At 44.6% G+C, this 17,607-nt stretch overlaps 1 protein-coding gene across 2 annotated transcripts in view; it reads right to left on the minus strand.

Moving 5' to 3' along the window:
- btaf1 (BTAF1 RNA polymerase II, B-TFIID transcription factor-associated) overlaps positions 1-17,538 on the minus strand; it is a 30,597-nt gene extending 13,059 nt beyond the window's left edge. For both annotated transcript variants that reach the window (XM_048269760.1, XM_048269759.1), the window contains exons 1-23: positions 17,105-17,538; positions 14,994-15,117; positions 14,358-14,472; positions 13,659-13,802; positions 12,557-12,807; positions 11,697-11,830; positions 11,468-11,597; positions 11,301-11,369; positions 11,004-11,093; positions 8,851-8,946; positions 8,512-8,688; positions 8,019-8,159; positions 7,014-7,138; positions 6,574-6,694; positions 6,364-6,468; positions 5,523-5,672; positions 4,990-5,135; positions 4,437-4,611; positions 4,100-4,303; positions 3,187-3,444; positions 2,519-2,702; positions 2,172-2,356; positions 1,883-2,039 (exon numbers count right to left, since the gene is read on the minus strand). In XM_048269760.1, the coding sequence (XP_048125717.1) occupies positions 1,883-2,039; positions 2,172-2,356; positions 2,519-2,702; positions 3,187-3,444; positions 4,100-4,303; positions 4,437-4,611; positions 4,990-5,135; positions 5,523-5,672; positions 6,364-6,468; positions 6,574-6,694; positions 7,014-7,138; positions 8,019-8,159; positions 8,512-8,688; positions 8,851-8,946; positions 11,004-11,093; positions 11,301-11,369; positions 11,468-11,597; positions 11,697-11,830; positions 12,557-12,807; positions 13,659-13,802; positions 14,358-14,472; positions 14,994-15,117; positions 17,105-17,118 (3,295 nt within the window). In that variant the 5' untranslated portion in view covers positions 17,119-17,538. The remainder of the gene's footprint in view (positions 1-1,882; positions 2,040-2,171; positions 2,357-2,518; positions 2,703-3,186; positions 3,445-4,099; positions 4,304-4,436; positions 4,612-4,989; positions 5,136-5,522; positions 5,673-6,363; positions 6,469-6,573; positions 6,695-7,013; positions 7,139-8,018; positions 8,160-8,511; positions 8,689-8,850; positions 8,947-11,003; positions 11,094-11,300; positions 11,370-11,467; positions 11,598-11,696; positions 11,831-12,556; positions 12,808-13,658; positions 13,803-14,357; positions 14,473-14,993; positions 15,118-17,104) is intronic.
- Between the last annotated feature and the right edge of the window lie 69 nt (positions 17,539-17,607).

The following is a 17,607-nucleotide window of genomic DNA, read 5'->3' on the forward strand; positions in this document are numbered from 1 at the left end:
CCTGATAGAAGTTAAAATTTTCCAGCTCACAAGCCAACAGAGTTGCTAGACTAGCCCTGGCAGCAAATGTAATTCGCTGCCGCTAGGGTACGTCTAGATTTCTAGGCTATATTACTAATACACTCTCCACTAGAAGCCATGTTGCAAGAAAGTTAATGTAATCCTGTGATACAACTACTACTCTACACTAAACAAAATTGTCCTACGCATGTAGACTATATCTAATTTGGAATTATGAGTATAATGACCATTGTTACAATACACATTAATGTGTTCATCAAATAATTCAAAAAAAAAAAAAAAAAAAAAAAAAAAAAGTTTTTCTAAGAAAAAAAAAAAAATCACCAAAATATGTATGACAACATAAAGAAACCCAATGTTTATCCAATGAGCTGTGTGCTTTATGCCCTTAATACAGTTATTATTCAAATAACTATTGGCTAAAAAAAAATAAGTGAAATAATGTGAAATATACCCCCATATTGCGAGGTGATTTTCTGAATTTGGCAACGATTTCGACCATTCATAAAGGTTGATGGTGGGCCACCTAAATATTATCCAATTTACTTCAAAATTTACCAGGAACGTTTTTTCGCTTATTGGAACATAATAAGCATAGGGACAGATTAATTTGCATATGTCAAGGCGGATGATGCACCCTAACTGACATGCATAATAAAGACAGACAGACGGTAGATAAGATAAAACAGTTCAGTTAAGGTTTGTTTGTTTGTTTAATTTAAGGCCATTTCCGCAACTAAGGCTATTTAATGGCCAGAGCACTGTGTGTTACAGAAACTTAAATAGGTTTTTTTAAATCTATGCTAATAAGATATTCTAAAAGCTTCAAAGGTGGGACCTTACTAAAAACATCAGCTATAGAATTTTGATGATAAAATTGTTGTCTTTTGGTTTTCAAGGCAGGGCAACAGATCAAAATATGTCTCACTGACAGAGGCATTTTGCAAAATTGGCATAATGGAGAATCATCTTCACTCAATAGAAAGCTATGAGTGAGTCTTGAATGTCCTATACGGCATCTGGTATAGTCTATTTGATCGTGTCTGAATTGAAAAGAAAAAAAATAGTCTCCTCCTTAGAGTAGGATGGATTTCATATAGCTTATTGTTGGTACATTGGTCAGATTGCCACTTATCTGTGATGTAAGAGTTCAATATAGGTTTAAGGTCTGAGGCAGGGATTTGACATTCTGTGAGTTCTTCGTTAAGGGCTTGGTTAGCAGCACTGTCCGCTTTCTCATTTCCTCTCAGACCAACATGGCCTGGGACCCAGCAAAAAACTACATTCAAGTTCTGGTTCTTTAGTCTTTCTAGTTTATCAAGGATGTTGACAATAATAGGATGGTCAGTTTTTAAGGATTCCAATGCCTGGAGACATGATCTAGAGTCTGTAAAAATTAAAGACTTTTGTTGTTTAGTCTGATCTATGTATTCAAGTGCCAAATATAAGTCACGAGCCTCAGCCGTAAAAATGGAACATATTCCTGGTATTCGTAGTCCACACTGATTGTCCAACTACCATTGCTGATGACACAGTTATCCACTCTGGAACCATCAGCATAAATGGGAATGTGGGAGGGGAAGCGACTTCGCACGTCCATATCCTGCTGCTGGTACTTATTTCTTCCTGTGACTTAAATCCTTAACAATTTCAGGTCGTCTCAAATTCCACGGGCGAATAGAGCAAAAATGAGTCTGCGTTACACTGTCCAAGTTGATGTTCAGATCCTCAAGGTAGGGTCTTATTCGGATTCCAAAAGGACTGAAGTACTTTGGTCTAGCTTCATACAACGGCAGTTCAGTTAAGGTAAGAGCAATATTAAATGATGAAATTACTTTGCAACCGCTTATGCATCACTTACCCAGGCCCTCTCTGCCCTGCACCACAGCCTTCAGGGGGCCGGTCATGAACTCCCACAGGAACGGCAGCGTCACAGTCAACTCTGCCCCAAAGTGCTTAGCCACAGTCGTCAGGGAGAACTCGGCCCCTCTTCGCTGGATGAGGCACGGCTTCTTACTCTAGACAGACAGACCATAATAATGATTAAAAAATAATATATAAAAATACAAGACATGAGGACACCACAGATGATCCAATAAAAACATGGAGATATATGGCGATGTCGGATTCAGAAGTTCAGACTGGCTTACTTCATCGGAGTCCATGGCGACGGTGTTGTTTGGGGCGGAGTCTCCGGAGAGGTTCTTGGGGGGTTTGGGTGCGGGGCCCCTCTTGCTGGTGACTGCAAAAGCGGCCTTCTGGTGCAGGTAGAGTGTGATGATGCCTTTGGTCGTATTCACCATATGATGAGCACCATCCTTGTCAGTGGCACTGCCTAAAAGCCAGAGTAAATTTACTAAAGTATCAAAAACAAAAAAGTACCAGACACAGACCATCTCATGGGCAACAGGCCTCAACTTAGTTGAACCCTGCAGATATTTTTTTTTTTTTGTCCAAACAACTGAATGAGTAGAAATGAAAGTCAAAGTGAGCGGACCTTTCCCTCCCTCCTGGCCGGCGTTGGGTGCTGGAGATGGGGGGACGGGGCAGGAGGCGTTGGGCGTGAGCAGGGGGTCCACACAGAGGGAGGAGCATAGGTTGCGCAGCACCTTGGAATTGGGGCAGGGCGTGCGGCCAGCACACCTCTGCAGCAGCCGGGCAATGGCGGTTGCAGCGTGACCCTGAGGGATGAGAAAGAAAGAAAGAAAGAAAGAAAGATAAGAGTTGACCACTCATGTTAATATTTTATTATTTTTACCTTGCCAGGCTAGAATATGTCTTTGAGCCAACAAAACACTATAGTAACATTCTAAATGGAGAAAGGAAATTGGGAAATCAAAACAAGCCAACAAGCAAAGGGAAAAGAGGGAAACAGAATGTGCAATTTCAAAAACACACTTCACTCAACTTCTCCCTGCTCTTCATCACCTGAGCAAAAAAATGTGACCAAGCAGGTAAGCACCTGGCCACTGGGGCCTAATGCCTTTATCTCTTCTGTAGACAGCCTCCTCCTTCTCACGTGCACTTCAAAACACAATGCAAGTCATCTTCAAGATTCAAGATAATCACCCTACTGTTGATGCCTTGTGCAAGCCTTAATTAATAAGTTGATGAACTTTAAAATACAGGTGATGTGCAAATGCTTTAGTGCCTCCTCCTCCTCACCTGCACGAGCGTGTTCTCCTCGCGGCGGGCCGCCTCCATGAGCGGGCGCACCAGCGGGTTGAGGCGCTCGGGCAGCTCGCCCAGGCCCACGGCGGCGCAGGCGCAGAAGGTGTGCACGCGCAGCTGCAGCCGCTGCCACTCGCCGCCCGCCTCCGCCACCGCCGACGCCGCCTGCTGGTGCTTGGCATCCAGCGCCGGCCACAGCACGGAGCGTGCCGCCACCATGCCCGCAGTCGCCTCCGAGAACACCGTGGTCACCTGGGGGGGAAAAATCGCCAAAGAGGAGGAAAGGGAGACAGTGAGTGACCGACTATAAAAGGTCAAAAAGAGTTCAACAAGTCATTTTGGCTAGTTCTCAAGAAATCTACACGCATGAGGGACTGCTGACCTATAAACAAACACTCACACAGCGCCCCCCCCTCCCCCCACACACACACTTGCTAATTAGGTTAATTAAAGACAACAATGACCTTTGTAGGCTTTCATTATGACAAGAGGAGTAATTACACTGGGCAGTGGAGCAGCCAATTGTCTATATGCACACACCACATGTTCCTTACGCAATATAGGGCAGTCATTCCCATTTCCTGCAGAGGAAAACTTCCTGCCTTTGTTTACCCTTTAACATCCCTTCTGGAGGAAGACTTTGGAATCGAGATCGACATCGTAAGCAAACCTGATCTATAGTCTATATAATGTGAACGCATGTATACGACCCTATAAACTATGTGCAAGTGTCTGAATGCATGTGTCCCTGAGGAGTAGAATCTGTATCTGTGTGTATGCATGCGTGAAGATGACCTTGTGGATGGGTCATGGATTTGCATATATTAGTGTGTGCACACAAATCAGGTATTACATGCATTGTGTGTGTGTGTGTGTGTGTGTGTGTGTGTGACAGAGAGGTGCTTACCAGCTCATTGGCCTGGTCGATGGTGAGCACGCTGCAGTTGAAGCGCTCTTGTACGTGCAGCTGGGCGTCGGCGAGGAGTGCGATGAGCTGCTTGCATTCGGTCTGCATGCGCGTAAAGGGGATGGCGATCTCATCATAGTACAGCTGCTCCGACAGGATGGCCAACAGCCGTGGCTGGACCAAACCGGACACCAGCTCACTCTCCTGAGAGAGCGAGAGTGTGAGAGGGAAAGAAAGAGCAGACTTTTTTTCTTTTTGACATGACAAGTAGACCAAGATTTTGGTGTGAACAGATGTATGCTTGCACACACACACACACACACACACACACACACACCTTCTGATCAGCAGCCCACTCGCACAGCACCATGGACACAGCAATGCGCTGCAGTGCGGACTTGGAGTTGAGGTGGAAGAGCAGCAGCTGGGCCAAAGACTCGGCTGGACGGATCTCCTGCGGCCCGCTGTTGATCCGCGGGTCACAGATGCAACGGCACAGCGCCCCCAACAGTCTGGGAGGAGACACAGAATTCAGTCAGGACCACATTTTTATAAAACATATTACACAAAAACGTAAGAAAAGCACAAGCTGCCAGAGTGGTAATAATGACAAGTCTGGCTAAATCAACCTAGAACATTCTAATAGAAGAGCCCTATGGCTTGGTTTTGAAGGGAGGAAGGAATCATGGGGCGCCTTAAGCTCAGTGAACTTAGCTAGGCTGGTCACTAATCCACATTCTTGGAAAACTGCCAGCTCATGCATGCTGTATTATAACTGAGTAGGGGAGGAAAAAAAAAAAAAAAAAAGTGTGCCAGACAACAAAGAGAGACAACGGCCAACAGAAATAAGACACATCAGCGCACCCAGGAGCAAATGAGCGGTCACTCACTTGGCAGACATGAGACGGGCTCGCATCACCACGTAGTCTCGTGTGGCGGGGTCTTCGGTCACCGTCTCGGCCCCGGCAATGTACTCCTGCACAGTCTCCTTCACCTGGCCGGGCACGCACTGCCGGGGCTTGCCACAGGACTTCTCCTAAACGCAGCCGGAACACAGAGGGGGTGGCATGAAAAACAGCTGGAGAGAGCTGAAAACAGCTGTACACAACTTTTTTTTTTGGTGTGCGTGTTTTTTTGTTTGTGTGTATTTATGTGTGTGTGGTGTGTGTGTGTACAAAAACAATTAACTGCGAGTGAGAGAATGACACATTTTACAAGAGGATTTGATGCTAATAACTAAGGCACTCTCTCCTTACCAGTCTTTATGGCTTACTAATCTCTATTTACACACACACACACACACACACACACAGACAGAACTCCAAAGCCATCACAGCTGCTTAGTCAAATGACCTACATGTGCACACACACCCCCGATACTGTATACTAATGCTTAAACGGATGTGAAACAGGTGAAACTGACCTTTGAGCGCGCTTTGACCTCCAGCAGCATGTTGAGGTCAATGGGGATGTGGGATGCCTGCATCATCAGGCATAGCCATGCGCCCATCCATGGACAGCTGGCCGCCACCACATACTGGGGAAGGGCCTGCTTTAACAGTTCCGCCCAAACCTGCAAACACGCCAATCAGGCATCAGCAACGCAACATACAATCAGAGCTCATACATACAACACACATGTAGATGTGCATCTATTAGGGTTAAAAACAAAGGCACTTTGGAACGTTCTGTAACGTTGTCAAGTTGAAAGAAGAAATCTGGCGAGTTTTCACATAGATCCCTATTTCTCGAGGTCACCGAGTACTGGCGTTATGGGATTAAAAAAAGAAAAAAAAAAACAACACCTAAAACAATCGGTTTCAACTAGGGTATGTACATGGGAGCTCATGGACATGCCCCCAGAGTGTAGTGCTGTAGCTGCCTTGCTGCGTTAGCTACTGGCTGTAGCAACTCTAACTAGGTAAAACTTTTTTTTTTTCCTGTACCGACAGTACTCTGTGATCGAGAAACCGAGATCTGTGTGTAAACTTGCCAGATTTCTCCTTATAATTTTAAGATTTTTCTTTCTTAAGGACTTGATGCTTTAAAGTGTGCGTAAGGTTGCATGGTGAACCTACGCATCGAGTGCATTCACTGCTATGGTATGCAAACCATTGCAATAACAGTATGCAGTACTCTGACAAGGCTAGCCACACCTTGTCAGCTTGTCTGTGCTTATAGGGAAAGCCAAGTATGATGAGCAATATCCTGTGTGTGTGTATGTGTGTATGTGTGTGTGTGCAATAGCTTGTAGACTCTCATACCTTCTGAATGAGGTCCATGATCTCCTGGTTGCTCTCCAGGATGCAGGACTGAAAGATGTGCCTCAGCATGTCCTGTAGGATGGGGTTCAGCCACACTGCACAGTTCTGCAAGCAAACGCATTCCCATGTCACATACACTAGGTCACTGCAATTTAGTTGCTTTGAAACACACAGCCATATGCACACGTTTGTATGCACAGACAGACAGACCTGATCAGCTTTGGACAGTAATGTGAAGAGTGTCTCCAGCGCTGCTTTGCGAACCGATGAGATGGTATGCCGCAGGAATGGCCAAACACGAGGCACAAGGACCGTCAGAGACTGTTGCATGCTGGGAAAGCAGTACAAAGAAACATTTACACTCCTCATATTATATCATGTAGTCCACTGTAGTAAACAAACATTTCAAGCCAGTTTTCTCTAATACTGAGAGCAAGAAGATGCAATGCAGTCCTTACTTGACCAATGTTGCTGACTAGAACACTTCAGACAATTCAGTCAGTACTAAAACTAGCACAAGTGACTCTAATCTCCATAAAAGAAAGAGTATGCACAGCTAATGGCAGCCATGTTCGAGAGGAGGGGAGAGCGACTGGGGAGAGCGACTGGGGAGAGCGACTGGGGAGAGCAGAGCAGGAGGGCGGCCATACTTGCACTGCCGGACTTGTGGGTAGGTCAGCAGGGAGGACAGCAGGGTCATGATGCTGTTGGTGGAGGCTGTGAGGTCATCCAGTTCCAGGAGGGCGTCCCACAGGATGTTCACAATGAAGGGGACCTGGAAGTAGTAATGTACGCACACACAAAAACGGTGAAAGACAGTAAAGTAAGTTATAGTCTTTAACCAGCTGGGTCTCTTCCAAGTTCAAACGCCAAAGCTCAAGCTCCAAAGTAGGGATGTAACGATTACAGGTATAATGGTAAACCGCGATAAAAATGTTGACGATAACAATTACAGTTTTCTTTTCAAATATCATAATCATCACGGTTGATTATCACGGTATGGAAACCGTGTGTTTAATCCTTCCCAGCTTCATCCAAGCCTGCTTTTGACATACAGTAGCCCTGGTACAATAAAACAAAACTGGTACCCTACTGATTCTGTTGTCTAATTGATGGTTTTAACTACGATTCGGATTAGGCTACACCTGGCTACACCTGTGGAAATTAAATCCATTCCACTCATGTTCAGGAGAATACAGTAGCCTAAAGTTTTATTTCAAACGCTTACTTTGGTCTCACTCATTGGATCCAAATAACAGAAATAGCAAACTCCTAGTTATGGTAGGGTAAGTTACACTATAAGCACATAGCCAAATAAACATGAAGAAAAAAGTGAACGGGACATTTTTTGAAACTATTTCAGCTTCTGTAGGCCCATCAGTGCTTTCTGAACACATTGAACACACTTTTAGAAATACCGTGATAATTTTGGTCACTATAACCGTGACGTTACATTTTCATATTGTTACATCCCTACTCCAAAGCAAGGACAACACACACACACACACACACAAAATAAAAAAAAAAAAAAAAAAAGTAAATCACATACAAAATATCCATAAGGGTAAAAGTCCCTATTGAGAGGCAGATGCCCATTTCTCAGTGGCCTAGCGGTAGCACTCATCAGATGAGCTGGCTAATGGACGTGCCCTTACCTTGGGGAGCTGCAGCTGCACCAACCCATCCACCACAGGGATGAGGGCCGCGGCAGCCACCGCACGCACGTCATCGTCCAGGTCCTGCAGGCCCTCAGTGATGGCTGGGAGCACTCTGGGCAGCAGGTCTGAGATCAGGTCCTGGATTGGCAAGCAGGCAGAGCATATCAGAGGTCAAAGGTGAAATCCTGACATAGCAACTAATGTTGATACCTTTTTATTCATTCATGTTCATTTCTTTGGGGATTGATAGCAGAACAGAAGATGACAAAATCCTAATATATATCCATCAGATGGGAAGGACACAAAAATAGCCACATCATAATTCATACGTCTATTTGTTTAAAAAATAAAAAATAAATTAAAAAAAATCCTCACACACCAAAAGAGACCAATCTCAAAGGATGGTGTGAGGAAATGGATGCAATACTACCACTACATTCTGCCAAGATGTAATTCAACTGAAGTGTAAACGGAAGGGAGGTGTTGGTACCTGTCGTACGGCGAGGGCATATTTGATTCCTAACAAGCCCCCATGTCTAACCTCCCACTGGTGTTCGGTCAGCAGCTTTAGGAGGATATCCACAGTCATGGCAACGCCCTTGTCGGTCATGTGTCGCAGAGCCACACCTAACGTTTGGGCACAAGTCTCCCTCACAGGAGCCACCACCTGACAAGAAGGCCACCAAGAATGAGTTATGACTGTTAATGGTGTGGCCTCGTGACGTACGAGGAAGTGTACTGAAGGAGATGACGGGAAAAGTAACAGAATTCAGAGCTGGGATATGCAGCCACCTTGAATGATTACATTTTAAAACACACAATCACACACCTCGTCTGACACAAAGTCTCCGAAGCGGTCCAGGGCGAAGACACAGAGCAGGCGGATGACCACGTCCTCTAGCCACTCCTGGTGTTGCCGTGACATCTACACAAGACACCAGGCATCAACCAAACACAATGGGTTACACCTCAGTAGCCTCCACATCTCCATACTATTAAAATTCAACCAGCATGGCAGCAGTGGCCTTTTGTCTGCAGAGCCAGAGGGCTATTTGAGTGCAGTTTCCATTTCCTTTAGTCATTATCAGCACACCCTCTCTCCTATCATTAATCGATGATGTCCGTCGCTAAAAAAGGAACATTCCGATTCAACGTTTTATGAGGCATGCGGTCATAAACTTTAAATAGGTGAACAGGTGCTCTAGGAGTAAACGAGAGGAATGAAATACATTTAGGGCCTGTCCACACGGAGACGCTTTTTAGGTTAAACGCAGAGGTTTTGCTTCGTCTTGGCCGAGCGTCCAAACGAATCCTGTAAACGCACTGCCCGAAACCGGACTTTTCTGAAACCTGGTCCCAGAGTGGAAAAATCTGAAACCAGAGCCCGTTTGAATTTGTTTAGACAGCTTAAACCGCACATCCTGCTTATGCGATCGATGATGTCATCGCCACACCTCAGCTGCCCTGGACTTGCACTTATAGTATTGCCTAACAATACTAGTTCATACATGACATTACCTACGATTACACTCCGTAAGATAAATATCACAACTGGGAAGGCGAAATACCGATAGCTTATGACTTGGTGGACTGAACACTGTTTTTCCCGGTGTTTTTTTATGCATTCTAGCTACTGTCAGTGACGCGAGAGAACTTAAGTTACTAGGAAAGTTTAGGCTACATTCACAGTCGAGTGAAATCAGATATAAGCATACAAAGACGCTTAGAACTCACGTTAAGCCGATGGTAGCACACTGAATGCAAATGCGCGATTTGATGCAGGCAAACGTATTGACTGTTACTAACGAAGGTTTTATAGCAATATTATAAATGTGGCGCCAGAATAGCCTAGAACTTGGGTAAGCCTTGCGTTTAGTAGCCTAATTGCAGTGATAGCCAAAACTAATGTGAATCACAGACTATCCTACAACCAAAGAAAGTAAAAGGTGATTAGTAGGCCTACCTGCGTTAGCCAAATAAAGGACAGGACTGCACCCTTCACAAACCGTAAAATAAAGTTTTAGTTTTACAGTTGACAGTTCACCATCAGTCCACACAAACAATTCTGGTTTCCTTGCACTAGCCATTTCGTCGTAGCCTATTCGGTCTGTTTGTAAAGCGCAAGTTTTGGTCAATTTCTGTAAAGAAACAGTGCCACCTATAGGCCTGGGGTATGAAGTAACGTGTTGAGTCGTGTTGAGATGGATCCGTTTGGACGCAAATATTCTTGATGCGGTTTCAGGGAAGACGGAGGAAAAAAAGATGGGTTTGGTACGTGTGGACTAGGCCTTAGTTGTGACATAAATGTTCAATTACCAGAGAAGAGGGGCCAACCATTACTGCCTAACCAACCAAACCCTTGAATGCACAGAAAGAACTTTTGACCACAGCTGTCCACTGTGCTCTGATCAAGTCCTTTTAATGACTCTTTAGCACGGAGCTCCTGAGAGGCCAATGTGAGCGTTTTAACAGTGAAAGAGGAAGATGGATGCTTTATGGAAGGTCATAAGGGGATACTTTGTAGGTTTTACTGTGGACTTTGAAGAATTTGTAGACAAAGAAAAGCCGATGGGCTGGTTAGATCCAGATTGTTATAGCTTCCATTGTTACACAAGCCTTGTTTACTTTAAAGGTGGTGTTTGGTTTGTCTGCTATGTATTTAACAAAAACACAGTATTGTGTTAAACAATACAATATGACATCAAGCTTTTTTAAAAGCACCTTTTGTGGTAATATGTACACATGCTGAGCAGCAGTCTTATTTTGACGTCAGCTTCAAGAGCTGTATCAGTATCAAGGAGTTGTAACTTAAGTTGGACAGGGGGTGATTCAAATAACTCTTAAGTTAAATAATCTGCTCAAATTGCACATCCTGCCTGCAGCCCTACTGCCGTCCCCGACATCACTCATAGGGTTCATGAACAACCACACCCTGATGGTGTTGCCTGTTGGATGGTGGTAGTGGTTGTGGTGGTGCCGTACCTGTTCCGCTGTGCTGCCCACAAGCTTGCCCCCTCCTGCGCTGTGACACTTGAGCACTTCCCTGAGGCCCGTGCCGGCTCCGTGGCGGACCTGAGAAAGCAAGCAGACAAACACGCGGCTCAGATATCGCCCCAACCTCACACACACACACACACACACATTGTCGGGAGCACAGCCATGACTGGCATTTTTATGAGGTACAGCAGACACACAGCGCTTAGGTCTGTCTGTGTGTCTGTGCGTGAGTGAGAGTGTTTGAAGTTAAGGAGGGGGGCAGAGTGGTGTATGTGACTTTACCTCCCAGGATGGGTTAAAAAGGTCGTTGCATAACTCCTCACAGAAACTCTCAAGGGGCCACTCTTGCGTCTGCAAACAAACACGAACGAGGAATAAAAACACTGTGTTCACGTAGTGCTGAATAGTTTGAGTGTCTTGTACATGACTCAGTTCTGACGTGAGCCCACCTCTTCAAACAGACTGGAGTTATCTGGAACGTTGTCGATTAACACTTTACTGTCTGTTGCCGGCTGCTCGATGACGACGTTGGTCGTTTTCCGTCGCTTCTCCTCTGGCTCACCTTCACAGCTGTCGTTGCTTCAACACACAACACCACAGACAGTCAGCAACTACGAAACCCCCCATACTCCCAAATCCATTCTTCTATCCCAGTCACATTCACTTGGGAAAAGGCACCTTTTTTCGTTGGGGTCCATGTCTCTTGACCTCTGCTTGGCCACCAGCTTTGCCATTCTTTTGGCCTTGTTTTTTTGTCGATTGCTCATGCCTGGTCGGAACTCGGAGTCAATCAACTCAGCTGCCTGCATAGGCTGTGAGACAAGTGGGAAATGCTTTAAAGACAATGTCATTTATCACAAGTAAGCATGCTTCCATTAACTCCATTAATAGTTGCTCAGGCGCAACATTACACCAAAACATGCTTATCTAAGCAATGAACTCCCCCCTAGCCTTTGCAACTCAATTTAGAAGTTCGCATTGAAGAGCCGAATCCTCCACAAAGGGCAGGGAGTGGCCTAACTTCATTGCTTGGCAACCACACCGGCATTGGCTCAGGTGTTACAGCATGCTGGCTTGGCCCGAGCTTTAACACAGATTGGACTGTCAAAAATAACTACACACACACACACACACACACACTTTGTAAGTCCAACTTCATAAGCACTTGCACAACCCATCATGGTGCTGGCAAAAGGAGGCTGCAGGACGCATTAGGCCTACAGTCCAATCTACCGATTGGCTGTAACCCAACCCCACACATTCCAAGCTCCCACACCACCGGACACACCAGTTCCACTCACAGCATGTTAACAGCACTGACAATCTGAGTGCACCCTGATCCTACTCCTCTGGTCCTCGGGAGCCCCTTCGCAGCACTACTAGTACAGTAACAGGGTAACAGCCCTGGGGGCATTGGTTACGGTCACCCTAGAAGCTGACCGCTCAGGAGGTGCGATATGAGCAACCCTTAGGATGTCGGTCATCGATAGTTCTAATAGTATAGGGGTGAGACAGGACGGTGAGAAGAGATCACCTACCACATGGTTGCGTGAGGGTGGCCAGGAGGGCCCCTTTGCCCCGGGGGCTCTGTTGCAGACGGAGGTGGGTGTGTGTGCGCCGGTGCCGGTGGGGGTGATGGTGCCGGAGGCCGGAGGACAGCTGTAGTCCAGGTCCTCGTCGTTGAACAGCTCCTCGGTGTCCATGCCAATGGCCGCGCCCATGTCCAGGCCCAGCTTCTTCTGGAGCCGCTTCCTCTGCCGAGCCAGTCGCTCCTTCGGGTCCACTTCACCTGAACAAGCAGCCAGCACAGGTGGTCAATCTCACACACACACACAAAATGAGGAATTCTACTAGTTTTTACCATTTCTATCATTTCTCTAGATCTATCATTTAAGGATAATCCACTCACTTATCCTACACCATAATCTGTGTAACCCTGCTAACCATCTTTCGCTAATGTTTAATTACCATCACATCAAGATGCATACAGTATACCTGTTCTGAATGCTTTTTGCTGATATTTCTCAAAAGGACTGAGACATGAAATTTGCCTTTACTGTAAGTGGCATTTTGCGATCCAATCAATTCAAAGAGTTATATGAAAAGCTGCATGACCCAAGCAGGTTTTGAGCACCATCAAAACAACCCAGGCATATTCACCACAGTGAAATGCAGAAGACATGCAAATCTCCCCCAAAACTACACACACCTGCATGACGCAGTCAGAGGCAGACCGCATTTAGCCAGTCAAATACCCGGTGTGGGAAAACATAGTAACAAGCAGCCATTGACAGCTTGAAGCCTTTTGTTATCGGACTTCACAGGAGGAAAAGCAGAAGAATTACAACCAGACGCGCCATTTCCTCATTACCACTGTAACAATAGGCCAAACACGCACAGGGGGAGTCTTACTGACACATACTGGGAGCTGGAAACCCCAAATATAGTCCAATTAGGAGTAGACATTTCTTAAATCAGATTTCATATCTGGTTTCACTTCCATTATTACCAACATTTGTTTACGCCTACATCCTAGAATAAATGTGATGCACCTACCTACATTGACAAGTGTCAAATTTAGATATTAGCAATAATATTAGCCTCAATCAACAGGGACTAGCGGGATATTGAAGCCCTTACCGGACTCGTCTTCCTGGACGTCAAACTCTGCGCCTGCGGACCCCAGCAGTGAGGCCCCATGGCGCAGCAGGCGGGAGATGTCGAACCTGTAGAAGCTGAGGCGATCGGACGGAGAGTCCTCCCTGGTCACCTCCTCACCACTCTCTAGAAGATACACATACAGACAGCAGCATTAGCAACAGAACTGATTTCACTCTAGTGCATATTTCCAATTCATATTATTCCACCCACCAGAAGGTTAACAGAGCAGTACACTTTGTGACAGCACAGTGAATAATATTCTGTTTGCTCTGGCTGGTGATACAAGAATTTTAATTTAATAAAAAAGTCAATATGGAAAATTTACAAATCAAATTTTTCATGAGCTCAAACAGATGGAAGAACGCTAGTTGACACCAGCCAGCCACAGCCCACCCACTTGCCAAATGATGTGTGCAGATTTGTTACATCTTCAGGTCAACTTATGGAAAATTTGGTGCACAAAGAAGGATGTGCAAGTGTGTGAGCGAGAGTGCGTGACCTTTAGCTGGTAACAAAACAAGTTTCACTGGCAGCATGAAGGTAATGATTCCTAAAGTAAACCATCAAGCAAGTGGCTCTACCATATCAAATGTGTTATCTGAAAGCGAACAAAGGACTCTAATTTTCCTGTCAGTATTTACATAGAGGTTAAGCTTGCCGGGTCACCTATTTTCTTACCATCTTTAGGCCTAGGCGGAGGGTTCCATTCAGGAATATTTTTCACTATTGCCTCCACAGCCTGGCCCGCTGCAATTCTTGTGTCCCAATTTGGACTCCTGAGATATGTCAAAACCTGTATTGTCGAGGAGGGGAATAATTGAATGCAACAACAACTACACAGCACAGCACAGCAGAGGTCATTACGTGGGGTGCCCACTGGATATATTCAAATGAGTGGAGTACAACGGATGTCTGTGCCCTTTAGTGGCAGTGAGTGCTATAACATGAACCATGAACTCCACATGCCCACTGGGCCCGGACACAATGGCCCATTCAAATGTCTGTGCCCTTTTACATGGGACACGGGCAAGACTTAACTTTCCATAGAGGGCAGGGAGCAGGTGGAGACTATGTAGTAGCATGACATAACGCATGCACCCCCCCAATCGCCACCCAAAATTGCCACCATCTTCATTTTATGACAAGATGGACACATTTTATGACAAGGTCTAGGACACATTTTTTTATGCATAATCATGAGGAGAGCCTTTGGGATGACGAAATGACTGGAAACTAGCTTGAGAACTGAAACCTGGAAAGTGTGTGTGTGTGTGTGTGTGTCTTACAGCAAAATAACTCCAGAGGGTGACTCACCTTGGCTAACAGATTGTTCAGCTCATGAGGATGAAGTCTAACCACATCACCCAGTTGCTGGGCGGCAGCTTTCCTGGTTACTGGCGTTGTGCCAGTGTCTAACAAAATGAACAGACGTTCAAGCCTACAAAAAAAAAGGAAAAACCCACACAATTAATCCAATATAGAAGTTAACCTGTTTACTTCATGACGTCAATAAAGAATAAAGATCAAATAAGGCTCTCAAAGAACTTTTTTTTTTATTATTCAAAATGACGAGCATATCTACAAAGCCACTAAAACAGACTTTTGCAATAAGTCTTCCAAAATTGTGGCAGGGAGGTGCAGTATACCCAAGACAAAAACCTTGAGGTGGACAAAATCAACATTATTGGCTTGAGATCATTAACCAGAAGAACTGCTAAAAGTAACAGTCTGGGTAGCCATCTACAGCCTCCGAGTACAGTATGCCCCAGCCCAGACTTCTGCATCCAAAAAAAAAAAATCACCTGCTGCATATCCCATGGCAAGACAACCAATATGTACCTTGAATCAATACCAGTCCACAATTGAGAAAGAGCATTGCTAAATGGTAATGGAACACTTTGAGGAAAAGATTACTGCATGCATTTGCCAAAATTAATGGAGCCGAGTTTTGTTGTAGGATGCATGTGTAAATAAATATAGGCCTACTGCAAAAGAAAACTTTGGCCCAAATCAGCAGTGTAGCTTTAAGAGGTGGGTGAAAAAGCCACAGGCAGCTATTTTAGGAAAATTTAGGCGATACATAAAGGGCCCAGAGCATGTGGTCAAATGAAAAATGAAATTGGGTATAACACCACGTCCACTTACAATGTAAGCAGAATCTCCCTCTCCGGATTTGAGCCTCTGAGTGTTAGGCTAAGTCAATATATCTAAATGATTAGGTCAAACCTCCATTCCATCTGATGGGCATAAGAGGATGATGATCACTAGTATGTGACGTGTTTATCACAGAAGAACTGAGAGGGATCTGGCACTAACTTCTTGGATTCGAAGCAATAATGTACAGAGAGTATCTGATGATGCAACGTCATATTAAACATTTACATTACTGCAAATTAGTTTGGTTTAAGCAATGTAACGACTTATTTGTGTAGGTGTATTCTTGAACACGTCGGATCAGTTTAAGAGGTGGTCTATCACATCATAAAGAATACTGTTGGCTTCATGATGCATGTCTGGCCTATTTCTGATTAGTTGGCTCCGCTTTGGGTGCGCCAGAGTATTTTATTTCACATAGTAGACTCATTTTACACTATTTATCAATAGTGGCTTCACATTGTAGGACACAGTGTGCAGAGAAAAGCATATACAAATGTAAGAAAGTGGTAATCGTCTCACGTTAAGTCCTTCAGATAACGATCTGGTAATCTGATCCGAAAGAACAGTGTTAAACTAACGTTATTACTGTCCACCCAAGAAAGTTGTTACAGGGCACGTAAATCTAGTTACACTACATTTAACATCACCTCGACTAACTTCATTTAATTACCAAGACCTGCACCTACAAATGAGCAAGCTCTGGGTTAGTGAAAAGGTTAAATGTAGACAAAGTGGAAGCAATTAGACAAGTTGATTGACAAGCAATGCAATGTCTTGGTTATGCTTTGAGGAAAATGCGCAGAAAGAACTCCTACACAGGCCACTGGAATCTAGTGTATCCAGAAAGCACTAGCTTCCTTGCTAACCTTAGCTACGATCATAATGCCCCAAAATGCAAGTATGAAAGACTCTTAAACGAAAAGCTTAAATCACCCACGTTAAATAGAAAGTGGCTTTACGGCAAAACTGTTGTCAGAATACATAGCCAAAATAATTACAGTAACCCAAAAAAGAAACTATCGGCAACTAAATAGTAACTTAACAATCCATGAAACATTAGCAATAATGTTAGCGTTACGATTCTGCCATGTGCACCATATGTCGATTAGATTAACACCAACGACAGCAGGAACACGGCCTTGAGTCAGTTCTCGTTAGGTTTTGTTAGCTAGAGCTTGCTAACATAACGTTAGCCAGCTAGTGAGCCTCCCTTGTGAAAATTAACATGAGCTAAGTTGGCTAATGTTACCCAGCTAAAGTTTTCTCACCTTGATACGGCCATGGCGATTAATTACAGCTTGATTTGTGGTTTCAAAGAGTCCGGGCATATGTAAACAGGCAACATGAATTTCGTGGAGTTTTAAGATAGCTCGATGTTTGATCAAATGTGTCCGAAGCTCGGTAGCAAGTCCTAAAGGCAAGGCCCTGATGTATCACGCACCATCTGAAACAAGACAGTCGAGTTGGTTGCCTCAATTCATGGCTTCAAATTGAGGCGTTCTTTCCCCTACAAATTTCATCTACATGAAGTCAACCAAACTAATATTTAGATCGCCTTGTAGCTAAATTTAACCTTCAGAGCTGCGTCCAGACAGATATTTTAACCTTATAAGTAGGAAAAAATAATTTTGTTGATCACAAAAGAGAAGCCAAGAGGCTGGTTTTATATGAGGAGCCATCTTGCATTTATTCCTTCCTCCATGGCAGGTCTCGGCTGATTGGTTACATGCTCTGGGAATGACCAATCAGATTTCTTTAGTGTAAAAGGAAG

Source organism: Alosa alosa, chromosome 18 (assembly GCF_017589495.1).
Source record: "Alosa alosa isolate M-15738 ecotype Scorff River chromosome 18, AALO_Geno_1.1, whole genome shotgun sequence".
In the NCBI taxonomy this organism is placed as follows: Eukaryota; Metazoa; Chordata; class Actinopteri; order Clupeiformes; family Clupeidae; genus Alosa; species Alosa alosa.